The sequence below is a fragment of the Stegodyphus dumicola genome, chromosome 10, assembly GCF_044657685.1.
Source record: "Stegodyphus dumicola isolate Sdum_Otavi_A_Nest chromosome 10, ASM4465768v1".
In the NCBI taxonomy this organism is placed as follows: domain Eukaryota; kingdom Metazoa; phylum Arthropoda; class Arachnida; order Araneae; family Eresidae; genus Stegodyphus; species Stegodyphus dumicola.
In genome coordinates, this window is record NC_140777.1 from 25,092,732 (window position 1) to 25,107,281 (window position 14,550).

At 31.4% G+C, this 14,550-nt stretch overlaps 1 protein-coding gene across 3 annotated transcripts in view; it reads right to left on the reverse strand.

The window, feature by feature from the left end:
- The window catches only part of SMC2 (structural maintenance of chromosomes 2), a 169,523-nt gene that overhangs the window by 77,821 nt on the left and 77,152 nt on the right, over nt 1-14,550 (reverse strand). For all 3 annotated transcript variants that reach the window (XM_085824803.1, XM_085824802.1, XM_085824804.1), the window contains one exon: nt 4,255-4,441. In XM_085824803.1, the coding sequence (XP_085680929.1) occupies nt 4,255-4,441 (187 nt within the window). The remainder of the gene's footprint in view (nt 1-4,254; nt 4,442-14,550) is intronic.

The window sequence follows — 14,550 nt, forward strand, 5'->3', positions numbered from 1 at the left end:
AGATAGAATCTGGACAAAAACCTTCTTTTTCTACTAATGCTACGAATACACAATTATTCAGTTTAATAAAAAGCATACGAATACAGGAAACATTTCACAGTTTTTCTAAAAATGAAGAAAAATAAGTTTTTGGCAGTAAGTTTCTATTATAATTATGAATGGAAAGGACAGGCAAATAAGGTGCCCGCAACTCGGTACCTCTAAAAATTTCTAAAACAGGCAGTGCTGCTAGATCATGTCATTTTTCATAAATTTACTATTTTTGACAAACCTGTGCTACAAAAATTTATACCTATGTGATTTTGAAAATTTTCTACTTCTCTAGCATTCTCTTGTGCTAGCTTTTGCTACTTAAAAAAAAAATTAAATTAATATATATTAAATGCATGTGTTAAAATAATGCATTTATTAAAATTAATTTATGGAAAAAATTATAACTTATTTAGGCTTAAATAAAAACGCTATATGATGATCACAGTGCATGTACTCTGAAGTTTTCATGAGTCTGATTGATTTCTTTATAATACTTTGGTGATCTGTGAGTATGCTTGAAAAGTTTAAGATTATAGCTGCTGTGTTAACTAAAGAGCCAATTACGAGCAACGTAAAAAAAATTCAGCATAACTTCAAAATGCTTCACTTAAAATATCCAAGTTTGAAAACTGGCTTAAAAGAATGAAAACAGACAAGAGAACAGCTTATTGCACACTATATAAACATGAACTGACAACATATGAAACTGATTTAATGAAGCATAATCATTCTTTAGAGCATAACCAAAACTTTCAACAAATCTTGCCTCATAATAGTGTTAAAAATGCATTTTAAAAACAGAACAACCTAAATTGTCTGAATTGAAACTTTCTGTATTTGTTGCTTGCCATATATCCAAATACCGTAAAGGCCTTTATTTTTGCGGGCTGTAATTTTCGTGAAAATGAATATATCGGTGATTTCGCGAGTTGAAAATTTCGCGAATTTTATCTGAATAGAACCGAAAGTTGAAAAATTTTAAAAGTACCTATGTAAAGTTGAAAAATTCCAAAGTACATCTTTTGCATAAAGCATTTTAAGAAACTTCCTCTTGTCCGAAAAGTTCTCCCCCCCCCCCCCCGGTTCCCGTCTAATTAACGAGTTCAAGCATTTGCTCAAGAATGAGTTTATTGAGTGGTATTCTAATGAGCTTCAATTTCTAGAGGAAAAAGAATCTATGGACTTCTGAATATCACGACTAAAACCGATTCACGCTTCTTGGCTTGTGCGCGTATTTAACGGTATTGAAGCCAAACATGAGATAATTTTGAATGGCTTCAAAGAAGCTGATATAAATAGTGTTTTAAGTGAATGAGCTGCTTTCTATTAATTTTATTGTTTTATATTCGAGAAATATAGTTGTATATTATTCAAAAAAATAGTTATAAGAAAGAAAGTTGTCAAGAAAAAGCTTGTAATTGTGCAATAAATCATTAAATTTTGCGTAAGTGAAAAATTTCTGATTTTTTTATTATTTGAGGTGGAAAAAAAAAGTATTTCGCGAGGCTTAAATTTTCGCGATTATGACGGGTTTGCGAAAATCGCAAATATTAAAGCCTTGCAAAAATAAGAGCCTTTACAGTAATCCATAGACCATTTGAGCTAAACTTTTAAGAAAGCAATGCCACCAAATTCATCATCTAAGATTTTACGTTAACAAAAGATAAAATAGAGCATTTATAATGAAAGTCATTTCACCTGAACTGTTCATAGAAATTGAAATGAATAAATCATTGCTTTCTCTAATATTGGATGAGTCTACAGATGTTACTACATTTAAGTGTATGCTATTAAAATGGGAGAGATGAGAGAGGAAAAAAAAAAGAAAATATGGGTTTTAACAAAATACCAGTAGAGTTGAAGCTCTAGAAACTAAAAAATTAAAGTAGCATCAGATTTCTAAATAACAGTACAGACAAATTTGAGAGTGAACCATCATAACTTTCATTAAAAATCAGAATTTGAAGAATGGAAATAAGTTTATCAATCAGAACTAAAAACTAATTGTAAAGCATTAACAATTAATTAAAATAAATTAAGAAACAATGAACTGAAAAAACTAAATGGGCAACTCCAAATAAATTAGCATAACAGCATTAACCTTTTCGCGACAGCGCACCTTTGTTTAAGACATTCCTGCGGGACAGAAGGGAATCGAAGGCAGTGACCATACAGGACAGAGGTTTTGCATCGCTAAGCCTAATTTTATTTTTAAAAAAAAAAAAAGTTTCGCTTCTAGCATCGTAATTTTTAGTATCATTTTAGATTATTAATTGAGCTCTTATTTATGTTAAAATTAGTACTTAATAACGTTTTTTTCTTTATTTTACATGAAAATATACTTTAAAAATTGCTTATCTTGTAAAATAATTTTCGGAAGTGCTACTCAAATTATTTCACAGTTTTAATTGATAAAAACCCATCAATAAAGTTTAAAATTAATAAAACAACATAATAAAGACTATTTACAGTAAGAAGTAACAAAATTTAAAATGAAGACTGAATGTGGTAAATCTCGAGAAATATCACTTTCTAACTCTTTAGAAAATGAACTCTCATTTCACTCTCGTTCTCATTTGCGTTAGTAAATCACTCTCATTTGCGTTAGTAAATGGTTCACTAACCATACGAGGGTATTCTTTCTCTGATAAATAGCGCCTGACTGGAGGTGAGGCTTTCCTAAATAAAAAGAGAAGAAACGGTAATATATCTGAAGGCAATGCAAAACGTAAAAGAACTTCACGCAGTAGCCCTAAAAGACCGTACACTGTAGAGGGAAAAAATAGAATAAAAAAAGGAACTGGATATAAATCAGACACCAGAATGTTTTCATTAGCGCACAGCGATTTAAAGAGCCCACCTCTGTTTATGCTTTCCCTCCCCCTACCCTCGCAACACTTGATGAGTAAAATACCAAAGTCAGGCAATATACATATATCAAACTCAAGGTCAGGAAACTAAAACTGTTCAAAAGTAATGGACATAGGATGCCATCTAGTGGCCTTCAGAAAAACGTTCCAGCTTAAAATGCGTGTACACATCCCCCGTCCTCTGAATGCAATCTCTAGTGATGCGTGGATGGGACACCCAGCTGTAAGAGACGTTCTTAGGGAAGGCATGTATGGGATGCCCATCTTGAAAGGGTTAAAAACTCAAACCTGAGGAAACATCCAACAACAAGTACGAAAAAATTAAACAAAAAATAACAGCCTAAATTACTTGATAATTAATTTAAAGAAGGAATGGGAATTTAAACAATGGATAAATAGCAATATGATTTTAAGATTTTTGTCAAAACTAGAGTACACTATAAAATGACCAAGAAACTAATTACAGGCTGTAGGTTATGGAAACTAAGCAGACTGATTTTCTGATAATGTTAGAGGTCATGTAAGTGTGAACTCATGTCCAGTGGCATCACAAAATCTCTGACATTATGTGCCATCCTTTGCTATTTTTCGATTCTTCCCCTACTAATGTAGTTCAAAAATTTTGGCAATACTGAAGATGGGCTTCTTTTAGAGTTAAGTTTTTATCTTCAAGGCCTTTTTTGTTAGAGTGACTTGTATTTCTTGGAATATGTAATTAGATAACAATACTGAACATCACTAATAATAAAACTCACTAAAATTTTGAATGATTTTGACTTTTCATGGTTTCACTACTTTCAAGTAAGACCAAAATTTTTTTGAATGTTAGACATCATTTTAATAAGATTCTACCATACAATGGAGTTACAAGCATACTGCAGGTAGAAGTTTGATTTTGTAATAATCCTTTTCACGTAATCAAAAAACTAGCAACTGAAGAAACAAAACAAAATCTTCATTCTGGAGGTAAAAATATTTTCACATGCAAATGACCAATTTGTATGAAAATTATAAAAATTACAAGTGATTTTTACGTAAGATTCTAAATATAACCAAAAAGCCATATGAAAGAAAAATTAACAGCAAAGATCTACTAAGAAATAAATAAAAGATGCAATAGTTTCTTTGATAGCATCTAAATAAGAAACAGAAAAAATGGCCATATTTCTGAAATTTGACTTTAGAAAGATCCAATCTGGCACTTCTAGTCACTGTTAATTCTTACAGATTAGTTTAGTAAAGTAATCCACATAAAACAGTCTTAAAAACAGATTAGAAATATTAAAATATGCATCACCAGGTTTTCAATGTAGCAATTCTTATTAAAATTAATCATCAGAATTTTTCTTACCAATAAGCTGAGCAGCCAAACTTGCTTCTTCACCATTAGCATCACTAAGACCTGCATTAACAGCATGAAAGTGATTTTCAGCTGCTGTTATGGCTTCGTTATCTTGATCATAAATTAACTTTAATTCCTCCAACTTTTTCTTTAGCTTTTCCAGTTCTTTTTCTTTTTGGGCCAATGCATACTTTTCCTAAGAAACATTCAAAAAATGTATATTAAAATAAAATAAAATAGAAGCTTTAAAAACAAATTAACTCTTACAATGAGTTACACAGGTAATAAAAAAATTATCAAAATTTAAGAATTCATGCACAAATAAATATATTATGTGTAATCTTGTGCCATTCCAAGCATGAGGCTGGTTCGTTTTTTAAGAAACATTCACCACAGCAGGAAAATATTCTTCACACACTTCGTCATTATAACCATATATTTATTACACATCAGGACACCAAAACACACACATAAAAAGACAATAGCACTATTATACATTAATATATGTAAAATATAAAAAAATGTGATGGCTTTGCTCTTCACGAACACGCAACCTTTAATTAACTTTCTGCAATTCAGGATCTTCCCCCTAGACCAGTACCTTCTAGAATTTGCTAGCCTATTATGTAACCGCTACTATCAATAATGAATGCGTGCCATTTTGCATCAGAAGCTCGCCTCTCCTCCTGTGCTATACATCTCGCTGCTGCTTGATCTATCTTTCCTTTGTTAGAAATAGTAATGATAAAGTTTAACTTCAGCTGTACTTGGTTTAAACTACTATTGAATATGTGATTTAGAGAATTTCATATGAAGTAAAGCATGATCTATGGTAAAAATTGAATTAAAGCTATGGAAGAAAGGTGCACCATTAAAAGCTAAATAAACTTGCCTCTTCGTTTGCATTAGCCTTACCCAGGGTTCATAGCCACATTTTAGTTAAAAAAATAAGCACCTATAAGCACATTTTAAGGAAAAAATAAGCACTTGTCTAATTACATTATATACAACTGCATAACCTTAAAAGAAAAATTAGGCTTGTAATTTAAAATATGAGCAATGCAATATTTATTAAGAGAATGAGCATTGAAATTTCAGTTCAAAATATAGAAAATAAATAATAAAAAGCCATATTAATTGTATTCGTTTGGCACCTAATAATAAGTACAATTTATTTTTCCACTCATATTAATATTTAAATAAAACATAAATTAAAATTCTGAACATTTTCTAAATTTTCATTGCATAACAGTTTTCCCTTAACATATATTCCAAGCAAAGTAATTTAAGTAAAAAAGAGGCACATTTCTGAAATCAGAAGACGGGAAATTGCTTCATGCGGTCATCCTTTAACAGTAAAAGCTTAACTAACCCGCATAATTGGAAATTGCCGAATATTCCGGATAGTAACTGGAAAAAGAGGAGTGGGGGAGATTGTAGTCGTTCTTTAGATTTCTTAGCTAAATAAATTATTTTGACATTTCGATATGTGCATCATATAAAAATAGACCAACGGAACCGAGAAATATTCTGCTTAGAAAGCACAGTAAAACTCTTTTAAGTGTTATTAAACAAATCTCGGACTGAACATCAAAAATTATCTCTGCAAAATACCACAAACGTTATTGCGCAATACGTGTGGCGTAATTCTTCCACACATGATATTACGCTATTGGAATCAACAGCTGCCGGTATTCGGAGAATAAAGAACTAAATAAAGGAAAAGAAAGAGACTTACTAATCTGGTATGTTTCTGATTCTAATTTTCAACAGACTGCGTTAAATTTCCGGAATAGAATCAATCTTCACTTAGGTTGGGGAGACCGCAAAAACTTTCAGTCCTATTCAATCCAGATTGGACAGTGACAAAAAAAAAAAGTCCGCTGCTTCAATATTAGAGATTTTTCGGAGAAAGGGAAGGAGCTCCCAACTTCCGTACTGTATAATAAATTGAGGAAAAAAAAAAGAAGAAAAAAATTAATTTGACTATTCGGTTACTTTCCTTTTATTTAAGCCATTCCGAATATTATTCCTTAGAAAGCTAATCTGTGTAAAAACACACCCATTTTTGGAAGTTTATTTATACTTCAGCAGTTACTGCAACTATATTATTATAAATATTCATTCATATGCTCATAATATAAGCATAACGATCATAATAAACACGAATATGAACTGACCACGCGGAACGAGAATGCAAATTATTAAAATCTTGATAGAAATTCAAACGTGTGTAGTATTTGGGTGGGAGGAAAAGAATACCGAATGTACTGGGATTTTCTACCGTTTTCGCAATTCTTTGACCAACAGAACGACGTGCACCTGTCTACTCTCGCGCGCACCATAGGTTACATTAACGCAGAGAAGGGGGGGAAAGCAATTTCCAGGTGTATGATTCACCATCTAACGTTGCATATAAGGAAGAAAAGTTGTTTATTTAGTTTTGGCTTTGGTACGGGGAAAAATTGCGCGTTCATAAAAAAAAAAAAAAAAAAAAGAGCACTAAAAGCAAAAAATAAGCACTAAAAACACACACACAAAAAAAAGGGCTTTAAAGAAAAAGTAAGTACCTATAAGGGCCTTTATATTTTATTTTCAAATATAAGGACTTATAAGCACTTGTAAGGACCGCTACGAACCCTGTTACCACTCTGCAAAAACCATGCCTGAACTTTGATGCCGAAATATCACAGTTATTCATTTAGTCGACAGGATTTTCTGTGTGGGAAAAAGCTGCTGTAGATTATTTAATGCTCATTTAACTTTTCATCGTCTACAGCGGGTCAAGGTCAGTTACAGAGCGTAGCATCTTCCCCGTGCTTTTCCTCGGATACGAATATGCGTTTTTCAAGTGGTATGAAGTTCCAAATAGAGTAAATTGCATTTTTAAATGACTTTGCCTTATAAGTAATTTTGCATTTCTAAGTAATTACATTGTTTTATGATTTATTAATGGTAATATTTTGCTTAAATCATTTTTAGATCAAAGTTAATAATTCAAAAATTTATGATTTATTTAAAATGTAGTTTTGCGTTTTTGAATTGGGGAAAAAATTATTGAATTTGATAAAAATTAGATAAAGAATTTGAAGGTTTTACTTAGGGAAGGTTCCTAATGCGAATAAGATTTTCGTACTATTGTTTAACTTTCTTTGAATTTATATTTTTTAATTTTTTACTATATTTTAAGAATGAAACTATTGTTTGAAATTTTTTAATTGAAGGTATTTCTTTAATGTTTTCAAGATAAATGTTGAAAGCTCTCACCTTATAAAAAATACATTTTTTTAAAAAAAAGTCTAAGTACTTTTATTTTTTCATAAAATAGTGTTTTTAATTTTTATAATGGAATGACAGTAGTTCGAAAAAGGCCAGTTGCTTCTATCAAATGAATGGAGGCCTTTTCTACAGTAACTGCTAATTGGCAAATCTTTTGGCCATTGGTGAAGAATAAACACTAGTTTGCTCAACTGATAAACCAATATGATGGACATGTTAGTATTTAGAGAAAGTTGTAAAGTCTTCAAGTTTTGTAAAGAAGTTATAAGTAAATTTTAAATGTCTTAATAATAGTGAAACGTTTGAAATTTGTTGTGTTTCTGAATGATGTGTTACAAAATTTTTATATTTTAAAATGCCTTCCCTAAAAAACATAATTAAATAACATGAAAAGTTGGCATTTTAATTTGTATTATAATAGAAATATTTTCATCAAAAATTTTTTTTTCTTCTTGTTGTAAGGTAATATTCATTTCTCGTTTCTAAATTTTTAGAAAAGACTGGATCCTACAAGTTATTTGTCTTGAAATTTTAATTTTGTAAGATTTTGTACTTAATTTGTAGGATTTTGTATTTTTATAAAAACACTTTGATACAATGTACAATGCCAAAAACCAGTTACCTTTTATTAGGCAACAGAGGTTTTTTGATATTTTATACTGAGCACCCCCCAACCATCAGCAAGCTAGTCACGCTGATCTGTTGGCGAGGACATGCGAAAACTTTTGATTCATAGTGTGAAAGTCTTATTGTATCATATCACATACTTGCCAACCTATGACACTCAAAAATCAGGAGATTTTTTTAAGAAATCAGGAGATTTTTCACAATGTTAAAGATTTTTTAAATGATAAAAATATAGTTTTTAATAATGAATTAACTTTAAGTAGTTAACTAATTCTTAAATGCAAGCAATACAAAAATACCTTACACATAAAAAAATTTTATTACACGCATCGTTTAAGGAAAAAAAAACAAAGAAGACACTTTAATCAGTTTTCGTACAAATGTTATAAACAGTGGCAGATTTTGCTTTCTTTAAGAAAGAAACTTCATCATTATTGTGTTCACAGCAATTGCCACGTAGGCCTGCTTTCGCTAATAAAAGTTTTTCTAATGTGCCATCTCTAATATTAGATCTAAATTTAGTCCTCGTTTTTGCAACAACACTGAGAATCCTCTCACACTCTGCATTACTAAAGGGAACTGTCAAGATGGCCAACACAATTCTAGACAGTTCACTATATTTTAAAATCCCATCAGCACCTTTCAGTTTTGCAATTAAACTCCACTGGGTGTCAATCGTAGCTGATTTTATAACTTCACCCAAGTTTTCTAATTGTAAACTGCTGTTATGCAGCTGTTGGAACTGTTTCAATTTTTCCTTCCTTTTAGAACTCCTTTCAAGATAATAATAAATATCAACAATGTGTTCATCCACATTTATTGGTAAAGAAGTTGCCCCTTTTTCAGCTGCTAAATTTGAGAGGTGACAGGTGCACCTCATAATCTGAAAATCTGAATTTTCCTTTCTTAAGATGCCTGCAACACCAGCCTTCCAAACCTACCAATACTGGTGCATTATCGACACCAAGTGCTAAGCAATTATCCAGAGTGCCTGCAGTTTTCTTTTAAAGTTTTAATAATTAGTTGTGCTATATTAAAGCCTGTCAAATGTCCTTCTAAAGTGGGAACATAAAGTAAACTGCACTCAATTTCTGAAGACTCTGGGTCAAAAAAAGAAACAACAATTGGATACAGTTTTGAATCGGTATTATTGCTTCCATCAGTAGAGAGGCAGACCGGAGCTGTTTTAATGCAATCAATAACTGAAGATTTATTTTTCAAACCCATTTCTTTAACAATTGCACCTGTTTTGATTCTTGCACCTTGAGTATTTCTTAGCGGTTTCACTATAGGGAAACATTTTTCTAAATAAAAGCTGCAGCGTGATCCGATGCATTCAGTGGCAGGTTGTGCTCCAGTAAAAAGGCAGAGAACAGACATTCTGCATTAATAACTTTTTGGTCCTTTGTTTCCGAAGAAAAATTAAATTTTTCGTTTTTTTCAAAACAACTCATGTTATCCTTGTGTTTTTGTGTACGCACATGTTTGAGAACATTCGCCCTTCCAACATACGAAATCAAAAAATCGCAAGGACAGGCAGTACACATCGCAAATTTATTACATTTCCTTGAGGAAATAATGGAAGGAAAGTCAACTGTGTACAATTTTTGAAACGTACACGAGTATTTCACCTTTCTTGCAGACGTAACAAAAGATGATAATTTCTAAAACTATTTCCCTAAGGCATGTGTACTCACACAACTCAGGATAAAATGAACGAAATAACTAAAAAGAACATCCAAATAACAACTTGCTTTGTCCTCATTGGCTAATATATGCTAGCTGACACTCAGTGGAGCTCGAAGCCCATTGGAGAACTGGAGAATGATGTTTCTGGATACGTATAATGCTCTCACTCACAAAGCAGAAGCTATCTGATTCGCAAGGTTTTGTTTTAGATACAGTCAAAAGTCGTTAATCCGGACTCGTCGGGACTTCGGCGATTTCGTATTATCGATTTTTCCTGATTATAGATCATCAGTTTAAATCTCGTAAGATGGCATACACAAATTCTAAAATTAAAAATATGAAACTGTATTTTAGGAAATAAAGAACAATTATGATCTAAAGGGTATCAAAATTTACAAAAAAAGAAGCTTAATATTTATTTGTTTACTTTATTAAACATTTCTTTCAATGTAAGTTGTTTCGTTTTATGTGATAATACTTTCTCTTTAATTCTATAAACAGACATAATTTCTTGTTCAGTTAAAAAGCTCCGCTGTTCAAGTCCCGTAATTGCTGTGCCGAGAATACCGACTAACTTGTCAATCGAAATTTTTTCGTTCTCACTAACCTCTCTGTCACCTTCTTCATGTCTTTATCCATTTTTTGCAGCAATTCCACTTTTTGTTTGACGGACGTCGAGACATACTTTCGTTTTGTAGATCCTTTGGGAGCTCCAGAATCGGAAATTGACATAATCGAAAGTTCAAGTTTACTTTTATAAAATTGCTCTTACAGTCTGCAAAAAATAATAAGCTGCATCCAATTCGAAGATTAAGGAATAACGCAAGCATCAACATTAACTGAAATAGATAATTGTATAATTTTAGCTTATACCATCCGTTATACGTTAAACGCGCACGTGAAAACGTATTCTGCACTTGCGCACACGCATATGAGCGTGCGCATAAAGGTCTTACGCGCACGCGTAAACGCCTATGCGTATGTGTCAATGCGGCGCATGCGCAGAAAGTTTTTAGCTTTGAGGTCCGGATTATAGATCATTCCGGATTATGGGTATCCGAATTAACGACTTTTGACTGTATAATGTAGAGAAAATTAAATTGCTTTCAGACGTCCAAAAGCACTTTTTTTATTCATATAACAAAGTATTAAGCCAAGTTCCATAAAAATCGTGAGAAATTTTAAGAATAAGAAAAAGTCGGGAGAAATATATTGTAAATCGGGTTGGCGGGAGAGCGGTCGAAAATCGGGAGTCTCCCACCTAAATCGGGAGAGTTGGCAACTCTGATATCATTATTTATATTGAATTGTATTGTAATGTTTTGTATTGAATTTTTAAACCATTCTCAAATATGTCAATGTCTCAAATATGTTAATTACCTACCATACACACACATATATATGTAAGATAAGAAAATGCAAATCAAAATTATAATTTAAAATGCCTCTTAATTGCTAAAATGCCTCTTAATTAATTTAGTTTGGGTATTTTATCTCTAGTAATAACTTTCTCTATCTGAACTGCGTCATATCGGAAAGCATATTTCACATTATGTCATCTTGAAACTACTGCATTGCCTATAAGTTTTAGCCAATCAGTTTAATGAAATATTTTATTATAAATATTGTCGCAATCCTACTACCCCCCCCCTCTTTCTCTGCCTATGCTTGCTAGACGAAGGACCTCTTGCTTGGCTGCTTTTGTTAAAAATATAATGCACCATCATCAAAATTGTGGGGTGTAAGTTGGCTCTTATTGTGAAGTGCAACAACTAATAGATATATTTGGAATATCAAGTGATTTTTGTGATTCTTCAAAAGTTTCCGACTGCCAAAATATGACAAATTAAAAAAAGTCAACGGGATAGTAGTGTGGTGAAGCTTCTCTCCGATGGATATCTACGTGCTGCCGCAACCCCAGCATTTTTCAAAGTATCAAGTGATTGCGGAAACAAAAAAATTAAGAAGTGATTAATACCAGATTCAAAACTGCTTCGAATTGATGGAGTGAGTGTTGTGTTTGCTTTCTATGCGACGTGAAAAGAACTCTGCTGCCTGAAACTTCCAGTGAATCATCAAATTCGTCTCCGGTGTGTGATTTAATGGCATATTCAAAAGTCTTTCGAATAAAGGTCAGTGCCGCAAAGTAGTGAAATATAGTTAATGATTCTTGCTCGCTTGCAATATTCGCAATGTTTTCATCGTGTGGAAGGAAAATTAAACATCCAGAGTGATAAGTTCAACAACCCTTACCAGTGAAGTGGAAAAGACAAAATAGTCTTTTGTACTTTATTTGGCAAATTCTTCAAAAATTTTCAGTGCCTTTTTTTTCCATTCCAAGAATGGTATATTATCAAAAATATCATCAAATGTGATATGGAAGTGGTATTAAGTTCCAAAGTCTAAGTTCCAAATTGAGTAAATTACATTTTAAAATAAATTGCATTATAAATAATTTTGCATTTATAAATAATTGTGTTGTCTCATGGTTGATTGAGGGTAATATTTTGCTTAAATCCTTTTACGATCAAAGTTAATAATGCAAAAATTTTATAATTTATTTAAAATGTAGTTTTGTGTTTCTGAATTGGGGGGGGGGGGAATAATTGAATTTGATAAAAATTAGGTTAAGAATTATTATTAATTAAGTCTTACTTAGGGAAGGTTCCTAACACGAATAATATTTTTGTACTATTGCTTAAATTTCTTTGAATTTATACTTTTGAATTTTTACCCTATTTTAAGAATGAAATTATTGTTTGAAATTTTTTAACTGTATGTATTTCTTTAATGTTTTCAAGATAAACTTTGAAGTCTCCCACTTTCTTTCATATATAACAATAATTATTTTTAATGTAATGGAGTGTAATTAATTATTTTTAACTAATGGAATGATACAGCAGCTCGAAAAAGGAGAGTTACATCTATCCAAGGAATGGAGGCCTTTTCTACAGTAACTGATAATTTGGCAAATCTTTTGGCCACTGGTGAAGAATAAACACCAGTTTGCTCAATTGATAAAAAAATGTGATTGATATGCTAGTAAATTTCTTGTAATTTTGTGACGTAATTTATAGATGTATTTAAATTTTTTATATTTAAAATATATCTGAAGATTTTCAAGCTAAGGATTGCAAAATATGATTATGATACTGAAGTAAATATTCCAAGAACTGTGAACTTTTTCTGTTATTTATTGAAAAAATTAGGACTTTTTTTATAGTATGTTTACAGAAAAGTGGGCTTGCAGACTTTCAAAATTTCAGCGGCATTTTTAGTTTGCATTTTTTTGTTAAAAATAATGTCTACAAGATTTTGTTATTTTAAAACATTTAGATCAAAATTTTATGATTATTTTTTTAAAAATTGTATTTCCTTTCTTTCGCTACTATTTTAATGCTTTCTAAAAAGTTTCTGTCTCCAAGCCTTTTTCTCTTTGAAGAGGGGATATGTAAGATAAAAAGAAATGCAAATCAAAATTCTAATTTAAAATGCCTCTTAATTGCTTAATTTTAATTTGGGTACTTTATCGCTAGTAATAACTTTCTCTAAACTGTGTCATATACGAAAGCATATTTCGCATTATGTCATCTTGAAACTATTCCATTGCTTATAAGTTTTAGCCAATCAGATTAAAGAACTATTTTACTATAAATATTGTCGCAATCCTACTACCCCCCTCTCTCTCCGCCTATGCTCGCTTGATGAAGGACGTCTCTTGCTTGGCTGCTTTTGTTAAAAATGTAATGCGCCATCATCAAAACTGCGGGGTGCAGATTGGCCCAGTGTTACCAGTAAATTTTCAACTAAAGTAGCAAAAGAAGACAAAAGTCATAAAAAATCGCAAATGACATCACAGATCACGTGATTTTTGTGACGTTATAGTTATGCATGCTCACATGACCTCTCATGTCATCACAAATTTATTGTCTATTGTTTCCATAAGTTATAGACTGTATTTGATTTAGTCATTTTAATTATGTATCTTAGCTTTAACGAAAATTGTAAAACTATATTGCTTATTTTCAATTGTTTATATATCCATTTCTTTTTTAATTAATTCTCATTTAATTTAAGTTCTATTTTTAAATTAATTTCCGCATACCCGTTCTTAAGAGTTTCCTCACGTTTACATTGTTAGCACTTTTGTACTAAATTTTTTTAGTTGGCAGTTAATTTGTATAATTCATTGTTTTCTTGCTTAATTGTGAACATTTTAATTGAAGAATATTTTTCAGTGAGTTTTCCCTTCTGCTTGGTGGGCTTACTTCAGATTGTGATTAGAGGAAAGCCTTTTTTAAGTCACTTCCATTGCTTAGTTCTTAGCAATGTTATAGAGAGAGAGAAAGAAAGAAAAAGAAAAAAAGAGAGAGAAGAAGAAGAGAGAGAGGAAAAAAGAAAAGAAAAAGGAGAAGAAGACGGTAAAACCAGAGAGGAAAAAAAAAAGGACGGTCATGTTGAGAGTTAACCAAACACTGGTTTAATGTTGAGATCATAACAAACAAACAAAACAAAAACATTAACACTGCACATGTTCAAATTTCTATAGTAATACAAACAAAAGCATTGCAATACCAGTACAGCTCTTTGACACTTCTGCAATGAATACTTCTTTTTCTAGAGCTACCATAATAACACAAAACAATATAATGACGTATCAGTAATGGATATTTCATTTTCTACAGTAACCACCATAGAGAAAAAAAAAAA